Genomic DNA, 16,816 nt, shown 5'->3' with positions numbered 1-16,816 from the left:
TCGGTCTGTGACAGTGTCCTTCCTCCTTCAGGCCGATTTATACTTGTGCGTCAATAGCCAACACACATGGCCTACGCCGTTGCAAGCACTTATACTTGGGCGGTGGTGTGTCTGTGTCAATCCATAGATGCAAAACACACTTAAGCATAGCTTAGTAGCAACAATTTCAAACACAAGTAGGATACATAAATCGGCTTCACTATAACTCACAGCATTCACAGACAAACACTTGTCTTTATCTGGACACATTTTCCCCACAAATACAACATGCTAATGTGTTTAGCACAAGCCTATGGCATTTTACATTGTATGAATTAGCCTAGCAGCTCAAAAGGAATAAATGAAATGAATAAAGCTAGCATACATTTCCTCTCCTCATATGAAGCCAGGGACAACAGCAACATTTAACAAAGGTAATTTTACATAATTCGGCTCCATTACAACTCACCAGGTTCACCGACAAAACAACTGTCTTATACTAAACATGTTTTCCAAACAAATACAACATGCTAACATTACTATGGCATTTTAAATTTTATAAATTAGCCTAGCAACTAGCTGAGATTTCCTCTGCTCATATGAAGCCAGGATAAATCACACACAAGAATTCAAATGCTATTTTGTGGAGGCTTTATTGTCTTCACAATTTATTGTTTCTTATCTGTGAAATTAAGGTAAATAAAAGCTTCGTTTCCACTGAGGGAAATGGTTTCAGCTTACAAAACAGACAGGAGGTCTGCATTGTCTCAAGAAATGCAAGTTAATAACAGCACCTTTACGCAGAGGCGCTGACTTCAGGGCCTCCTGAGCCCTTGGGCCCCTGGGCCTGGGCCTGGGCCTGCTAATTAACTAATTAACCCTTTGAAACCTGGGAAAATTGACTTGGTTTCTTTCAAAAACATGGGAAGAAGGCAATGAGCAACAAAAGAAGAAATGGCAAAAAAAAAAAAATAGCAAGAAATTAGTAAAAAGAGGAAATTAGAAACATGAAATTTAGTAAAATTACATAAAAAAAATTAAAAAAAAGGAAAAAAGTTAAAAACAAACAAACAAGGAAATTACCTGGAAAAATGTTTATAATAATGATAATTCTAAATCTAGTTTTTCCCAAGCCTTTTAAAAAAAAAAAAAAAAAAAGATTTAGAGAATAGTTTTTTTTCATAGAAGAGCTAATGCTAACCATTTCATGTAAGTGAATGGAAAAAGCTAAAACAATTAGCGCTGTATTTCAGGAGGTACAGTTCAATATAAATACAGATTGGGGTGGTCTAACCTGGTTTGCCAGCTGGTCTAGTTAGCTTTCTTTCCCAGTAGGATCCATTTGATGGATTTGGTAGTTTATTTCTTGGCAGCAAAACATTTTAATGATAGTGACTGAAATATTACTTGAGCTTAAAGGGAGCTGTCAGTCAAGTGTGATCTGATCACACCCTCAATATTCCTGAGAAATTGTTGTTGCTGCCACATGAGCTGTGTTTAAACTCATTTTTTTTAATAGTTATGAACATTTATTTTCCTCCAGATTCTTGTATTTGTTTGCACAGTAATTGAAAAGCAAGACAGGAGAAATTATGTAATAGAAGGTGGTGTCATCTTGATGAATCACCATGTAACAGCAGACAATGTGAATGGTATGTGTACAGATGGAGACTGATTGTCTAATGGGCGTAGGCAGGTGCGTAGTAAGATCAGGTGATGGGGAAGGAAGGAAAAGTCCATGGGGACAACTAGTGGACAGGTGAGGGATGAAATCCCCTGGGCCTATTTGGTGACTAAGACGAACAGGTTGAGATAAAGTGTGAAGGGAAAGAAAACAACTGAATTGTCATTTGATCATCCAAGACAAATATTAGGCCTCTTTAAACACAATATACACACTTTCCTTTTAGTGCCTTTTAGCACAGTTGAGTCAGAACAGAGAAATAACCGTGGACACTCGTGTTGGTATCAACAGCACAGACCTCATGACACATGTAATGAAAAACAGAGAAGACTTCGTCTCCAGTGTGCTTTTAGACATATCGCCTGAAGGTTTCATCCACCTGGAGCCTGCCCTCCTCCTCCTGATCCACTCCTGATCCATCAGAGTGACACTGATCAGATAACATGAGAGAAGAGCTCTGCATTCCTCCAAGAGAAGGTAGGTTATCAGATCTTTGACCCCTTGACATGTACAGAATGTAATATGAGATACTATGACTCCAGTATTTGCGAACAAAGGCAAAAGAAGCTGAATTTGATCAGTTCAGCTAGTTGGACTACAGCTGCTGTTTAAGGGCTGCAACTGTTTTAATGCTCTAATAGGCTTTTCTCAGCTGTTTTTGTACATCACAAGCTACTTTAACCCAAAATTACATCTTAAAATTGACTAACAGCCAGAAATTCCAAAGATTGATCAGTGAATTTGTGATTCAAATTGGGTTTAACTGTCTTGAAGGACAGATTTGAAGCTGATATTAGACATCCATATTTGTCCAAATTATCATCTGCCAAGTTGGACATATGACAGTTAAAAAAAAAAAGCCCAGTTGTGATTACAGGTTGGAAATTCATGTAAACAATGTGTCAAATCAGACAGTTGGTAATTATAATGACATGAATGCAGTCGCACACCAGTGGTTCTCAAATGGTGTGCCACGGTACACTGGTACACTGGTGCCGTGGGATTTTGTGATAACTGCACATTATTATCATGAAATGTAACTATTATTATTTATTATAATGTATTACTATTATTCATTTTAATTTAATTTGATTTTACTTAGATTTTTAACTAATTAATTAATTAATAAAATTAAAAAATAAATTTAAATCAAATTAAATTAAATTAGATTGAATCTAATTAAATCAAATAATACAAAGGGGAGACCTAAATGCTAAAATATCATGAAAACTAACTATTATTATTTATTATAATTCATTACTATTATTTAATTTAATTGTATTTTATTTTATTTTAATTCGATTTTCAATTAATTAATTGATGAAATTGTAAAATAAATTTAAATTAAATTGGATTAAATTAGATTGAATCTAATTAAGTCAAATAATCCAAAAAGGAGATCTAAATGCTAATTTTTTTTTTCGTTTTTTTCCCTAAATGCTAAAATATTATGAAATCCAACTCCTTGACATTACGTCACAGTCGCTGTATCCCCACCTGCCCTCTGATTGGACAACGTATGTTTACGTAGCAACGGTCCGGAAGATGTCGCTCAGGCCAGTCCTAAAAAACTTCCGCCTTAACTTGTAAAGAAAACATAGCAGCTAACAGGCGATCGACGGCGTAACCAACCCATTTAAGAAGTCAGACCAAAGGTAGATACACGTTTACACTTGACACGCGCACACCGACTCACACATTTGTCCTTTTAGCTGTTTATTGACGCGTTTTTAGCTCATCGGCAAATACTAAATCTCCAGTTTACTGTAGCTAGCACGAAGGCTACGCTGTTAACTGCTAGCACTTCGCTACCATCGATCTGCTCCGCCATAGGCCGCAATTGGGTGTCTTTACGGCTAGATCGCGATAAACTGCTCACTATATCCAGTCAGTTATCGTTCCGACAATTGATCTTAATAATCTACTGTCTTAAATAAAATGGTAAACGTTATTTAACGGTACATTAGCTACTTTGTTAGCCGTGTCTTGTTAGCCGACTAGCTGTTACCTGGGGCTGTCTGTAACCAGTTTGCTAGTCAGTTTAGCCTGCCAGTTAGCCAACCGTCGCGTCAGACACTAACAGACACCTTACTCTATGTCTTAACGTACATGTTAGACATATTATGAATGGCACAACTAGTTAATAAAGCCTTAAATATTTACTATGTAAGTAGTCAACGTTAGCGAAGAGCTAAGAACTTAAGAACTGAGCTGCATTGCTAAACATTACTGTCAGCGGTGTTTCCTTGCTCTTTGCACTCAGCAAAACAATTTAATAGTAAATAAGTGCTGCTTGTAATGACTGCTCTTTGTTTGTTTAGTATTAACATTTGCTGTTTGGTCACATTGTCCCTGCTGTCACCAGCCAGGTAGCATAACTGTGCCACTCCCCTAAACAAACCAAGTCACCTCTTCCTGCTGGTTAGTCTGCAACCTAGAGAGCAAATACTAGCTCAGGTATACAGTGATGGTTAAAATATACTGATATCACCAAATATGTTGGCTGATAAGTGTCAGGAAATCACAGTAGAGAAGTGCTAAAGAGATGCTTGAGGTGATGCAGATTCAGTGTCATGGTTTGTCCATCAGGCAGTTTAGATTTTAACTGTATGTCCTGCTCAGAATCTTAATTTTAGCATTTTATATTTGCTTAATACCAAAATACTAGTCTAATACTTGATGTCAGATTTTCCACTTGTAATTCTAATTGTAAGGAAGTTATTGGAACATTATTTTGTAAGGTAACATGAGGCAGGCTGCACAATTAATCAAATATAATCGAAACTGCAATATCAAAATTTTATTTTTCATTTCGTGAATGTATTGATTCAACATACAATGCACATAACTGTAGATATCACATGTTTACTCTGATGATGTTGTTTTATTCTACTGATGTATATATTTTAGTTACTTTTTTTTTACCCGCACAGCCTCAGCACAGTGACGATGTATATTTGATTTTAATACTTTAATTTTTATCTCTTAATTACGAGTGTTAAACACAGTAGCAATATGCACATGTTATTTTTATTTAAATGCCCATTTCATTTCTACTGTAATTGATGTATTGCTTTATATTTACACACTTTTATTTCATACTCTTATTCTTATTGTAGTTCGATAAAGTATTTCTGATTCTGATTTATTATAAATATAACATTGTGGTGCTACAGCAATGCTCCAACTTAAAAATCATATTCCAGTTTTAAGGAAACGTGCTTTTATTTATCATTTTTCATCATTTTATATTTTGTTTTTCAGTGAAAATGAAGTGTACAAATTACCATCTCCACTCATATTACAATTTAAATATCTTTTCAACTCAACTTGATTTCTACCGCACCATTCGTACAACCATGCAGCCCAAAGTGCTTCACATGGCAAAACTGGAATGACAGACACAAAACAATAAAATATTAAAAAAGCAAACCAACCATAACAGAACAAACTAACAAAAAATGACAAGAACTCCATAGAATATAAAGAATAAATAAATACATAAAATAGAATAAAAATGAACAGGAGAGACAAAAAAAGGTATAAAAAAAAAAAAAAAAAGATAATTTTTTGTTAATGTTGTGAAGTCCAAGTAAGCAGCCACCCGTGACTGAATGTGAGTAACTCATATGTGAAACTTGGAATTTTACGTTAACACCGCAGAAGAAACTGTATTTGCTGTGAGGCTCAAACAACCAAATAAAAGAGAACCTTATCATAAATATACTGTACTACCTAAATACTCAATGTCTTTCCAGATATACTAAGAATCTATTAATACCACAGTGAAACCAGACGTCATCAGTATCCCATTCTTTCATGTTTTTTTCTCCAGGCTCTTGTCACTCTGGAGCTTGTGTGGTTTTCAGAGTGTGTGTGAGTGTGAGTGTGTGAGTGTATGTGTGAGTGTGTGTGAGCAGCAGTTTTCCTCCTCACCTTTTCACCAAGACCTGCTCCTCCCTGGAGGATGACAATGGAGGAGATGAAGAATGAAGCGGAGACAAACTCCATGGTATCCATGACGCTGTACGCCGTGATGTACCCAGTTTTTAACGAGGTAAAACATCCGATGCCGACAGCAATCACCTTTGGTAAATTACATCATTATAGCTGGAGCGAAATGTTAAGTTATGTGTGTTTTAAACTGATGAAAAGGTGTTTTTGTCACAACCAAGACTGCAACAAGACTATAAATGCTGAATCAAATGCTGTGTAATGTTACAGTAGTATTTTTGAATATTCCTCAGAGGATAGGTTTATGGTTACAAGACGGGAAAATCCAAAAAGTGGTGCCAATTTCCATGACATTGGCAAGAAAAGGTGTTATGTGACATGCATAAAGTGTGTCTTCTCTTTTTTTGTCACTAGCTGGAGAGGATCAACCTATCAGCAGCTCAGACGCTCAGAGCAGCCTTCATAAAGGTAGGACCACGCATAGATCAGATGACCTAAAAGATAAAAACACACATTATCATCACTGCCATGATCTTTAACAGCTTCCTCTGATATTATCTTTAGTTTAAATCTAGACTGTGTCCCAGTTCCTCTTTTAGTTATTCCAAGAAACACGTCATCTGTCTGATGTTGTTACTGATATTCTGCCAAAGGTTCACTTTGTATCCTTGAGGACACTGACAGGAACACGTATTGGTACACATTTGCTGTAACTTCCTAGTTTCAGCATGACATAACAACACGGCCACTCCAGATGTTACCCGATGCAAATTTCAGCTTATGGAAATTAATCAAAACAGTGTAACATAGTGCTGCGACAACTGAAGTGAAACGACTGCAGTGAACAATAGTGGCGTTCTTTCTGTTTAATGCTGGAGTCGTCAGTGTTTGCAGTTTAGTTGTATGGCTACGTTCAAAGAAAACTGTAGTTGATTACGTGTGGGGATCTCAGACAGACAGTGACTCTATCTGAAATTAAATATTTTATTCATCAAAGTAAGTGCTGAGATTTTGGAACACGTCGACACTGCTTAAAATTGGTTCAATGATTTAGGTCTGCAACAAGGCTTTGGTACCATTTGAACCGATTTGGAGGACAGTTGTGGTACCTGGAATTGGGATAGCGGTACCCAATGATGCCTTTTTTTGTTACTTTACTGTCTTTGCAATGACAAAAATGTGTTTTTTGAACAAGCTGCCTGGTTGACAGAGTACACTAAAACACAATTCAGCTCCTCTGCTCTTTTCTGATTACACATAGAGCTAATTTTCTGTCTCTGTCTGTTGGCTTGTGTGTGTCTGTGTGTTTCTGCTCTTCTAGCAGTGATACTAGGCTATTACTAAAATAATATGGAAAAGAAAATTGACCAGACGTTGAAGCTATGGCAGCATCTGGACACTGCAGGGATAGTTTTGGCTTTGGGGTGCTTCACAAAACTTTGGGTGTTGTCTAAACCCAGCGTTGTCACTAAGATGTGCTCTTTAGTACCCACATTTTGCACCACTGGATTTAACGTGAGTCAGTACTCAGTGGTACAGACATAATTTGGTTGGTACCCCTAAAGCCCAGTTTCCACCAAACACTTTCAGTATGGTACCTTTGGAACCAAAAGTAACCCTTCAGACATGGTACCTAGACCCTAGCATTTCCACCACAAACCAGGCAGGGTTGTTGTCACTCACTGCTCCGTCCAGCACTCACTGTATTTCCTTATAGAAGGAACATCTGCACCTTGTTTATCGTCCACAGAACGAGCCTGCACGCCGACATTTTCAGAACAAAATAAAACAGGCTGCAGAGAGAGTCTCTCTCCATGGGATATTTAAAAATAGCAGGTTTGTGCATTTAGTCCTTCTAAGGCAAGCTCAGGGGTTTAGTGTTGCTGGAGGCCACAGGAACTATGCTCCGCAATGCGTTTTTTTTTTTCTCCAAGTGAGGATTAGAATATATGCAGTTCGGTCAAATCCAGTTGAAATTAATATATATATGTTTAAACATTGGAAGATCCACTCATTACTTAAAGTGTACGTCATCCAAGAGAGACAAAAAAACAACTGAAATAACACAGTGAAATTTAATGTGTGCTGATGGATTTATGTCGTGAGCTAATGCATTGAGTGACAATACAAGCTAACATTCCACCTTAAATGTTGCCGAACGGTTCCATTGGTACCATCCACAACTTTTCAGTGGAAACGGAAAAAATGCGTACTGAACTGACCTGTGCTGGACCGTACTGCTCAGTGGAAACGGGGCTTAAAAGTACTGAGTTCGGTACCTAACCTTTGCTGCAACAGAGAGGGCATGTGTGGACTCAAAAAGCTTGGATATTGTCCTTTTTCTTGGTCATGTGTGAAGCAGACTTCAGTGCAACTCAAGTATTTTAAATGAATAATGCACGAAATCATTTAAAATGGTTTGATTAGTTTTTCAGTCGTACCTTTGTTATTAGTGGAGACTTATTACTGTAGATTCAGTTTATCTGGTGTTCTTTATGCTGGAGCGCCTCCATTCCAGGACTGATATTGAAATGAGTTAACTGTGATCAATATAACATCAGAGGAGCTGATATTCACACTGATGTTGTGATACCTGATCACAGTCATCAGATGAGGCGTTCTTAATGTCTCGTTCTGTCTTTTTTATCTACACACTGCTGTGATTGCAGTGGAATAATAAAGGCACAGTGGCCATAGATTACCTCTGTGATGCTGCTGATGAGCATCAGAGTTCACGGCAAACGCAGATTAAATATTAATGAGGGAGCAGCAGCTTTGTCGTTATCCAAACCAAAGGGAGATGTGATCACCTTACGGCTGTTTTACTATGACATTTGTGGGTCTTTTGTTCACTCGTCTCACTGATTGGTCTCTCTACTGCCCCTGCTGCTTCCTGGCTGCTGTAATTCAAGGTTGAATTATTCAGGGGGAGAGCTTTTGTGTACGTCCATCTGAACCACTCACAGCGGACATCTGACATTCACTAAAGTTCTAGCTTTTGTTCTCTGCAGCTTGAAGCCTCTTTTTGCTGTTGGTGGAGAAGACAAACTTTGCTGTACCTCTCTTAAATGAACTGCGTACTTACTCTTCCTCTGTGTGCTTGCCTTATTCTCTTTGATCAGGCGGAGAGGGAGAACCCTGGCCTGACTCAGGACATCATAATGAAGATCTTGGAGAAAAAGAACGTCCAGATCAACTTCACTGAATCCCTACTGCGCATGGCAGCGGACGATGTGGAAGGTGCGTATATGAGAGAAAGTTATTAGTGTGGAAACAGACCTCTGTGACACATCTAACTTTAAAGCAAGGAACCTCTGTCTGTGTGTCCTTGGCATATCTCGAGAACTGTTTATCCAATCTACTTTACACTTGGGTGTATTGATAGGGACCCAAGGACGTGTCATTCGTCATCCGTTCTCATTCTCAGGTTGTCAAAAACTATGCTTTTTCACACCCCTCGGCATCTCACTCTGACACACAGGGCATCCTTTAGCGTATCTATGTGACATTTAGCTAAAACACATAACAGGTGGTTAATGTTGTGGAAAAGATACGTATAGGTTTAGGCAACAAAACTACTTTGTTAGGGTTAAAAGAAGGATGACGTTGTGGCTTAAAATAAGTATATTTGTTAGGTAATGTAACGTCAGTATGTAATGACCGTAGGTGAACTGCATAATGTTAGCCCCTTCTACGCCACCTGTTCAAGTCAGGAATATCGCACCGTTGTGCCGCCTCGCCTCTTTGTATTTAAGGTACAAACATGGAATGGGAGCAGAGTTGTCTCGCCTTTAAGCTGAATAGCACCGAAACGATGTCTGTATAAATGGTCCGTAGGATGGGTGTGACGTTATAGAGATGTGTTATGTGCAAAACTCACTGCGGAAGATTTAAATAGCGGCGACTAGCAGTTAGTGGCTAACTCAAAGAAGAACAGTGTCTGAAAATTAGGAAAACAATGAGATTCAGGAGCTCCTTACGCTCAGAGCTGAGGACACGATCAGCCGCCATATAACAGAGACAGTAAATAATTGTTATTGCCATGTTATGCTGTTGTTTATAAAGCGCTGCTGACGCACAAGTTGTAAGTCACATTAGAGACCAGCGCTGTTGTGTTAAACATCAGGCCTGTAACGCCTGTTTTGGTTCTGCGATGCCAAGATGCTATTTAAAATCCAACACTGGAGCTGCATGATGCTGCTGTCGTTTGATTCTGTGTAAAAATGCAAAGGAGGCACAAAGAAGGGACTCTATAACGACTCTATAGTGCGATCTTTTTGTTAGAAGGGCTGTTAAAAGACCATTGAGTTTTGGTTTTATTCGAGACACCAACTGTGATCTCCAGGATGCAAGTTTGGTTGTGTTTGACCCATCCACCCTCACCCCTTCCCAACCTACCCGGACTTTCTCTGCCTGTATACTATGTCAGTTGCTCTTAGTGTCGAGTGTTGTTGCGGATGGGTTTTCTGTAGAGTTAACTGAAAGCCAGGTGCGACCCATAAAGACGCCAAAGAAGGGTGTATATGACGCCCTGGAAAGGAGAACGAGTTGGACGTGCAGGGTCAAATTTGGTGCAGTAAGGACACGCAACACGTTCAGTATTAATAAACTTAATAAGTACGAAGAGTCGAGCGTGTGTCGTGTGTATTTCACCGATGTTTCTGACCGTGAGTAGCCGCAACATGGGTGTGTTTTTCTTTGCCATTTAAAATTATAACATTTTTGGGAGCAAAATACTTTCACTAACCCATGCTCTAATTTTTAACTGTTAATTTGTCATATCGTCAAGAATATCGTTATCGCAAAAATACCCTGAAATATCGTGATATTATTTTAGGGCCATAATTGCCCACCCCTACTGAACAGACATGTTTCCAACGGTTGCTGCACTAGTTTGTATAAATCATGGAGTCCCTGTAAATGTGCTGAACCCGCTTTTTTTTCCTGCAGAGTTCATGATTGACCGGCCTGAGCAGGAGTTCCAGGACCTAAATGAGAAGGCCAGAGCTCTGAAACACATCCTCAGCAAAATCCCTGATGAGATCAATGACAGAGTACGCTTCCTACAGACTATCAAGTGAGGGCGAGCACACACACACACACACACACACTCAAACTGTGCTGTTTCATCACCAACAAATGCCGGTAATTTACACCTTACAAACAAATCATGAAACGTCTCACAGGGTGCAGAGCTCAGACCTTCAATAACTTAAACCTCTCCATTGAATATCCTGCATTAGAAATACAGCTCTTATTGATGAGGACAGGACAAATACCACGGCCCTGTCCTTATTACAATGTTTAATTCATCACTACTTCCTGTTACATCACTCAGATTGACTGTTACATCCTGTACTTGACATTGTGTTGTGAAATCCTCACTCGTTTTGCTGTTGGTTTCCCACAGAGACATAGCCAGCGCCATAAAAGAGCTCCTGGACACAGTCAACAACGTCATTAAAAAATATCAGTACCAGAATCGCAGAGTGAGTAACACAGACACACACACACACACACCTGTGTATGTTTCTCACTGTTCCCTTGTTGCTTTACGATGTGTTAATGATGTTTCTTGTTTCTTAAGGCTCTGGAGCACCAGAAAAAGGAGTTTGTGAAATACTCCAAAAGTTTCAGCGACACCCTCAAAACATACTTCAAAGACGGAAAGTAAGTGTAACCATGACGCCACATGTGAGGGTGTTAGAAGGAGAGTGTTTTGAGACAGACATGCAGCAGTGGGTAAACAAAAATGATGCCTAAGTAAAAGTATTGTTAATCTATTATTATATTTACTCGAGTAGTAGTAGAGGTTGTAAAAAATAATTTACAACTTCATTAGACTCTGGTTTTCAGATGGTCGCTGCTGTGCGTGTGAGCTCAGCTGAATATAAAAATTAGAATGATTTATAGCTAAATGTATCAGTTAGAATAGTAAGGAGTGTTTTGCCCTATAACAGAGTAGAATATATTTTATCGCAAGTATACTCAAACATAAAAAGTATTCTCCAAAACATACTCGAATGGGCCGCACACATGCTGCGTCTTTAACCACCTGGAAAACACGAGGTCGGGCGCTGGGTGCTACTCTTGTGCCTTTTCTGTACAAGCAACAGGTTGAGTGCCTAAGTAACGTATTGTAGCCTATTTACCTGAAAGTGTGAGTGCAGAGCTGATCTTCTTCCAAGCGCTGTTTGTGTGAAGGCCAATCGTCTGTGGGATAGATGTAAAGCTCTGGCAGCCCTGCACTAACATGATCAACTTCCTTTCTATATTTATCACAGACTGATATTTACAGAAGAAGGGAAAGATATGCAGTGAGCGCTGCTGCTAGTTCCAAAAGTTGAGCTCAGTTTATGTCAGGGCACAGCTATTGCGCCCTGAAAAACAGGCGCTCAGGAACACGTGCAAGATGTGACAGCACTGCTCTGATGTTTGAGCGTGCCTGCTGCCCGTCTACATTGAAAACAATGAGTTTGAGGGCACAAATAACGCGGTATGTGTCAGCCCCTTAGAAGTGCAATTAAAAAAAAATCCTCAAGTTACAACCCACCACTGCAGACATGAGCCCCTTTCACACTGCCAGATTTTCGGCGAATGTTGGGCCGTTTTGCCGGCAAGCTGCGAGCGTTTAGACACACAGAGCCGGATTGGCGAGTTGATCCGAGGTGTCCAATTTTCTGCCTCGTAGGGTAGTCATATTGGCGGAACCTTTTTAGTTTAAACAGACCGAGGCAGCCTTCCGCAATGGGAGGGGCTGTGGATGACTTGGGGGAGGAACTGTTGATGACGCCGCACGTGCGACCCACTGGCGGTGGATAAACAGGAAACAGCTGATAGCAGGAATTAGCGCGCAGCTAGTAGCAAGAGGGAAACGCAAACCTGACAGACACTGTAAAGATGAGCAACTGGGGAGACAAGGAATTGCGCGCCCTCCTTGTCCTCGCAAACGAAGAGGCCATTAACCGTCAGATGACGGGGACGGTGAAGAATGGGCCGACTTACGAGAGAATCGCCGAAGGACTGACCAGCCGCAGCTTCCCTTCCACGTCACTGTTTATGTCACATGCTGAGCTACACGTTTTGTTACTTGCTTACAAAAGTAGAACAAAAGTAGGCAGGCGGCATTTTGCTGCACTCCCTGATTTTTTTATACTGCCAATGCTGAAAAAAGACTGATTGGACTTTCCTGCAAATTTGCGCAATTCCTGTTTAAAAAGGGCTATGGAGACACGTTGCTATTGGATGTTTGATGGTTCATATTAAATACCTGTAAGTTATATTTAAAGGAATGGTTTGACATTTCAGCAGTCTGGTTGTCTCAACTGGTTGCCTGGCAACCCCATGGTAACAAATGGACGGTTAACATCTTAGTAACCCACTTCAAGCTTTTTACAACACAGGCACCATTCACCTATCCACACACACACTTATGTATCTTGCCTGAGGACACATACAGACCGCAAGGGCCAGTGATCGACCCACGACCTTCGATTGGTAAACGACCGCTGTACTTCATGAGCCACAGGCGCCCCAAAAAAAAAAGACTCAGAAGTCACTGCCAAGACATAAGCCAGTTATGAACGGATTAAACAGATGTGATAGAAGCATGATAAACCTTTAAAAGGTGGATTTTGTTTCCAGTTTCTAGCCTTGGTGCTAAACTAACCTAAGTATACAGACATGCGAGTGTCGTCCATTTTCTCATCTAACTTTCCCCCATAACAAAGCAAATATGTCAATTTCCCAAAATGTTGAACGCTCCCTGCGTGATATCAGAGTGAGTTGTCAACTAGTTACTCCTTTTCCATCTTCAGTCTGACATTGCGTCCACTCTGATTTCTGTAATTGAGAAACCGCTGTCTGATGTCACAATGCCAGACGAATCAGGATCCAGGCAAGAACTATTAAACATTTGCTGATTACTAACTTTCATGTATGAGGACATGCTTACTGTATATTGTTGGTAGGCAGCCAATACACTGACAAATGTTAGTGTGGTTTAAACGCTGTCTGGATATGGTGTCACTGTTTGTTTTTACATCACACTAACCCTTATGCTCACCTACATTGTATCCTCCTTCATTGTATCAGTCACCATGGAGGTGTGAGAAGAAAGGACCTGGGTGCAGGAATGTTTGCGTTGACCCAGCAGCTCATTTGTTAACTAAACCCACTGTGTAACTTTGAATGTGTGTTCCTCAGTAATAGTTTACTCTGTGTTTAAACAGCGTCTGTGAGCTCCTCCAGTCTGTTGTCTCAGGTTTTACCTCTGTGTGTTCCCAGGGCGATAAATGTCTTCATCAGTGCGAACCGGCTCATCCACCAAACCAACCTCATACTGCAGACCTTCAAAACCGTGGCCTAGCCCCTCAGAGATCGCACATGTCCCCCTGTCCTGTGGGGAGCAACTGCTAGGATGGTGAAAGCTTGAAGAGCGCCTGACCCATATATGTAAATTAGACAGAGTTGATTTTAGGGTTGGGGGTCGATTCCATTGGAGTCGATATTCTAGATTCCAGTTCAAGAGACTGAAAAGTGCCATTTGTTTTTTCAATGAGGATTTTCCAGTCTTGAAGTGGAACTGAATGGGCCCAAAGTCTTGGTTGATTGATTTTATTTGGACAGTTTTAATTTATAACCCTGGTCTTGTTGGGAGTAGGTGAGGCGAGGTGTTTATTAAAGACTAATTGCCATTTTTCTAATATATTCATGTTGATCATTTTACTTTTAGCTTTTCAAATCATGGCTACACATCTCAGACCGCATTCAGTAGGGGTGTGTCTCAGTCGTCTGTACTGGTTTTCTCTTCTCGGCTCCTATTTGTGTCATTTTGCCATGGTCTGTGCGCGCAGGATCGAGCTGCGGGGGAGAGGAGAGGGAGCAGTGTCGGACATTTTAAGAGGCAGACTCAAGATTATGTTTCTCTTTTATTATCAGAAGACAGAAAGCCAAATGACTTCCAGCACAGTGTGCGCCTTACCAAGTCCTGTAACATTCCCTCCTCTCAGTGTAATGAAGTGGAGCCCAGTCCCTGCTGTTGGGGGATGTAGAGAGACATGAAAGTTCTGTATTTAACTGATATCTGGTTGCAAATGTTCAATAAATAGTTTCCAAATGATGATGCTTTTTTAAATGTGTCCGAGTCCAATATGTGTGGGTTGAAAACTGATTTTTTCCCCTGTGACATACAGAATATTTTTCATGCAAATACATTTTGGAAAGATATTCATGACAGCGTTAAATGAGCAGTGTGTAAGATGTAGGGGGATTTGGTGACACCTAGTGGTGAGGACTGCAGACTGCATCCAGCTGAAACTTCTCTATTAGAATTTCTTCAGTGTTCATCGTTACGGAGGTTTTTATTGTGAGCCAAATTATCCACAGAGGTTTCTTCCTCCCCAAAACAACTGAACTGGTGATAAAACCAGTAGAAACACTAAACAGTCAGCGTTTCTCTGACGCTGCTTGGCATATCGGAGAGGGCAGTTAGCCCAGCACCTGCTTATATATGCTCACCTTTTTTTCTGATAACTTAAGATCGAGTCATCTAGTCAGGTTTTTACCGGGAGCTGAATTACCAGACCTGGGGCCTCATTTATAAAGCCTGCGTACGCACAAAACGAGATGTGAAAGAAGCATACCCTACTTTCAACACAAACGTTTTGATGTATAAAAACACTTGATGGGAGAAACTTTGACCCACGTTTACAAACGTTTTGGAGGTCTGAAACTGGCGACACAAGGTGAGTTGCAAACCTGATTGTAGAAATATTTTTTGGTGCATGCCCTTTTGGGCTTTTGTCTGTACGCACATTTTTAGTATGGATCCTACGCAGTTTTTATAAATGAGACCCCAGGTGATTAAAACCAGTAGGAACACTGAATAAAGCAGTTTCACATTACAAGTCGTTGTTTCTAGGACGCTGTTCAGCATGTCACAGACAGGCCTGAGCCCAGCACCAACTAATGTGTGCTCACCTTTTTTGTCTAACTTAAGATCTAGTCATTCAGGAGGTTTTGACCAGGAGCTGAATTATCCACAGAGGTCTCCTCTTTTCCAAACCAGCAGTAGGCACCCTGCGGCTCCAGAGCCACACGCGGCTCTTAAGGCCCTCTCCAGTGGCTCCCTGTGACTTTGACAGAAAATTATATGGAAATGAATAATGCTTATTTTTTAACAGTCAGATTTCATTTGTCATTGTTGTAGGCCCCAAATGATTATTTCATTCTACAGCTGTAAGACTCTCTAAAGCTGGATATGGATTCCAAATCCAAAAAAGGAAAAGTCTTGGAGGAAAATAGAGGATTTAATAATATGTGGACGGATTCATTTGTTTTCACTGCAAAGTTAAAGTACAGAATATTCATTAATAGCCCACTGTAGAGTAGCCATCTTGTGGTAAAACATACAAATGAATGCTCATTTAGACATATTGGTAATGTTGACAGGCTGATTTAGACTTAACAGGCTGTTACCTCTATTCAAATGTGTTTTGTGTCTCCACCCTACAGTAATGGCTCTTTTAATAGTAAAGGTTGCCGACCCCCGCCAAACAAACTGACCTGGTGATTTAAACTGGTAAAACCACTAAATAAAGCCATGTTACATTAAAAAAATCAGTGTATTTCCGTCACCTTTGTCACGGACGGGCTGCTGACTACAGTGGCTGCTGCAAAAACACAAACAGCCCCATCTAAAGCCAGTGTTTGGTTTGTCTGTCATGGGCTACAGTAGAAACACGGCAGAAAATGGGTGCGTTCTGAATCACATACTTTTTCTTTTTACTTTTAGTAGGTACTGCAGCTGCCCTTACAAAGTACGTACTGTTGCATACTACTACTTCATAACGTTACGCCATGAACTTTGACCCTCTTGCCTTTAGATCCGTTACCTTGGAGATAAAACAAATGCCAGTCACCGAATTACCAGAGAGTGCGATAAACCCTCAGAGCTCTGCTGTCGTTACTTTACAATGTGTGTAGTTTAACTTAAGAGTTAGAACTGAACACATTGTAGAGTTTAACATGCTATATTTGCAGCAGCTAAATTACACCTGCATTTCTGTCACTGTTACTTTTATATGTCCTTTTGTTGTGTTGTCATCCGTCATTGCGATTTCTGACTGCTGTCAATCAGTTGTCACATCTGTTTGTGGCTCAGTCGATGTGAGGATTGTGGGTCAGAATAGCCAGAGA

At 40.1% G+C, this 16,816-nt stretch overlaps 1 protein-coding gene across 1 annotated transcript; it reads left to right on the top strand.

The window, feature by feature from the left end:
* The first annotated feature begins 3,180 nt into the window (after nt 1–3,180).
* Nucleotides 3,181–14,738, top strand: LOC117266577 (programmed cell death protein 10). The gene is made up of 8 exons (XM_033641823.2): nt 3,181–3,318; nt 5,499–5,720; nt 6,032–6,085; nt 8,740–8,857; nt 10,568–10,694; nt 11,028–11,106; nt 11,205–11,287; nt 13,904–14,738. The coding sequence occupies exons 2-8, from the start codon at nt 5,631–5,633 to the stop codon at nt 13,983–13,985; spliced, it is 633 nt and encodes a 210-aa protein (XP_033497714.1). The 5' UTR covers nt 3,181–3,318; nt 5,499–5,630; the 3' UTR covers nt 13,986–14,738.
* Nucleotides 14,739–16,816: the final 2,078 nt, after the last annotated feature.

This window comes from Epinephelus lanceolatus, chromosome 15 (genome assembly GCF_041903045.1).
Source record: "Epinephelus lanceolatus isolate andai-2023 chromosome 15, ASM4190304v1, whole genome shotgun sequence".
NCBI lineage: Eukaryota > Metazoa > Chordata > Actinopteri > Perciformes > Serranidae > Epinephelus > Epinephelus lanceolatus.
The sequence above is the reverse complement of the archived record's forward strand: the minus strand, read 5'-3'. Positions and strand labels throughout refer to the sequence as shown.

Bases quoted from the DNA above. Each gene is read 5' to 3' on its own strand.
- LOC117266577 (XM_033641823.2), top strand. From the start codon at position 5,631: ATGACAATGGAGGAGATGAAGAATGAAGCGGAGACAAACTCCATGGTA. The intron at 5,721-6,031 runs GTAAAACATCCG...TTTTGTCACTAG, and splicing joins TGTACCCAGTTTTTAACGAG to CTGGAGAGGATCAACCTATC. The intron at 11,107-11,204 runs GTGAGTAACACA...TTGTTTCTTAAG, and splicing joins ATCAGTACCAGAATCGCAGA to GCTCTGGAGCACCAGAAAAA.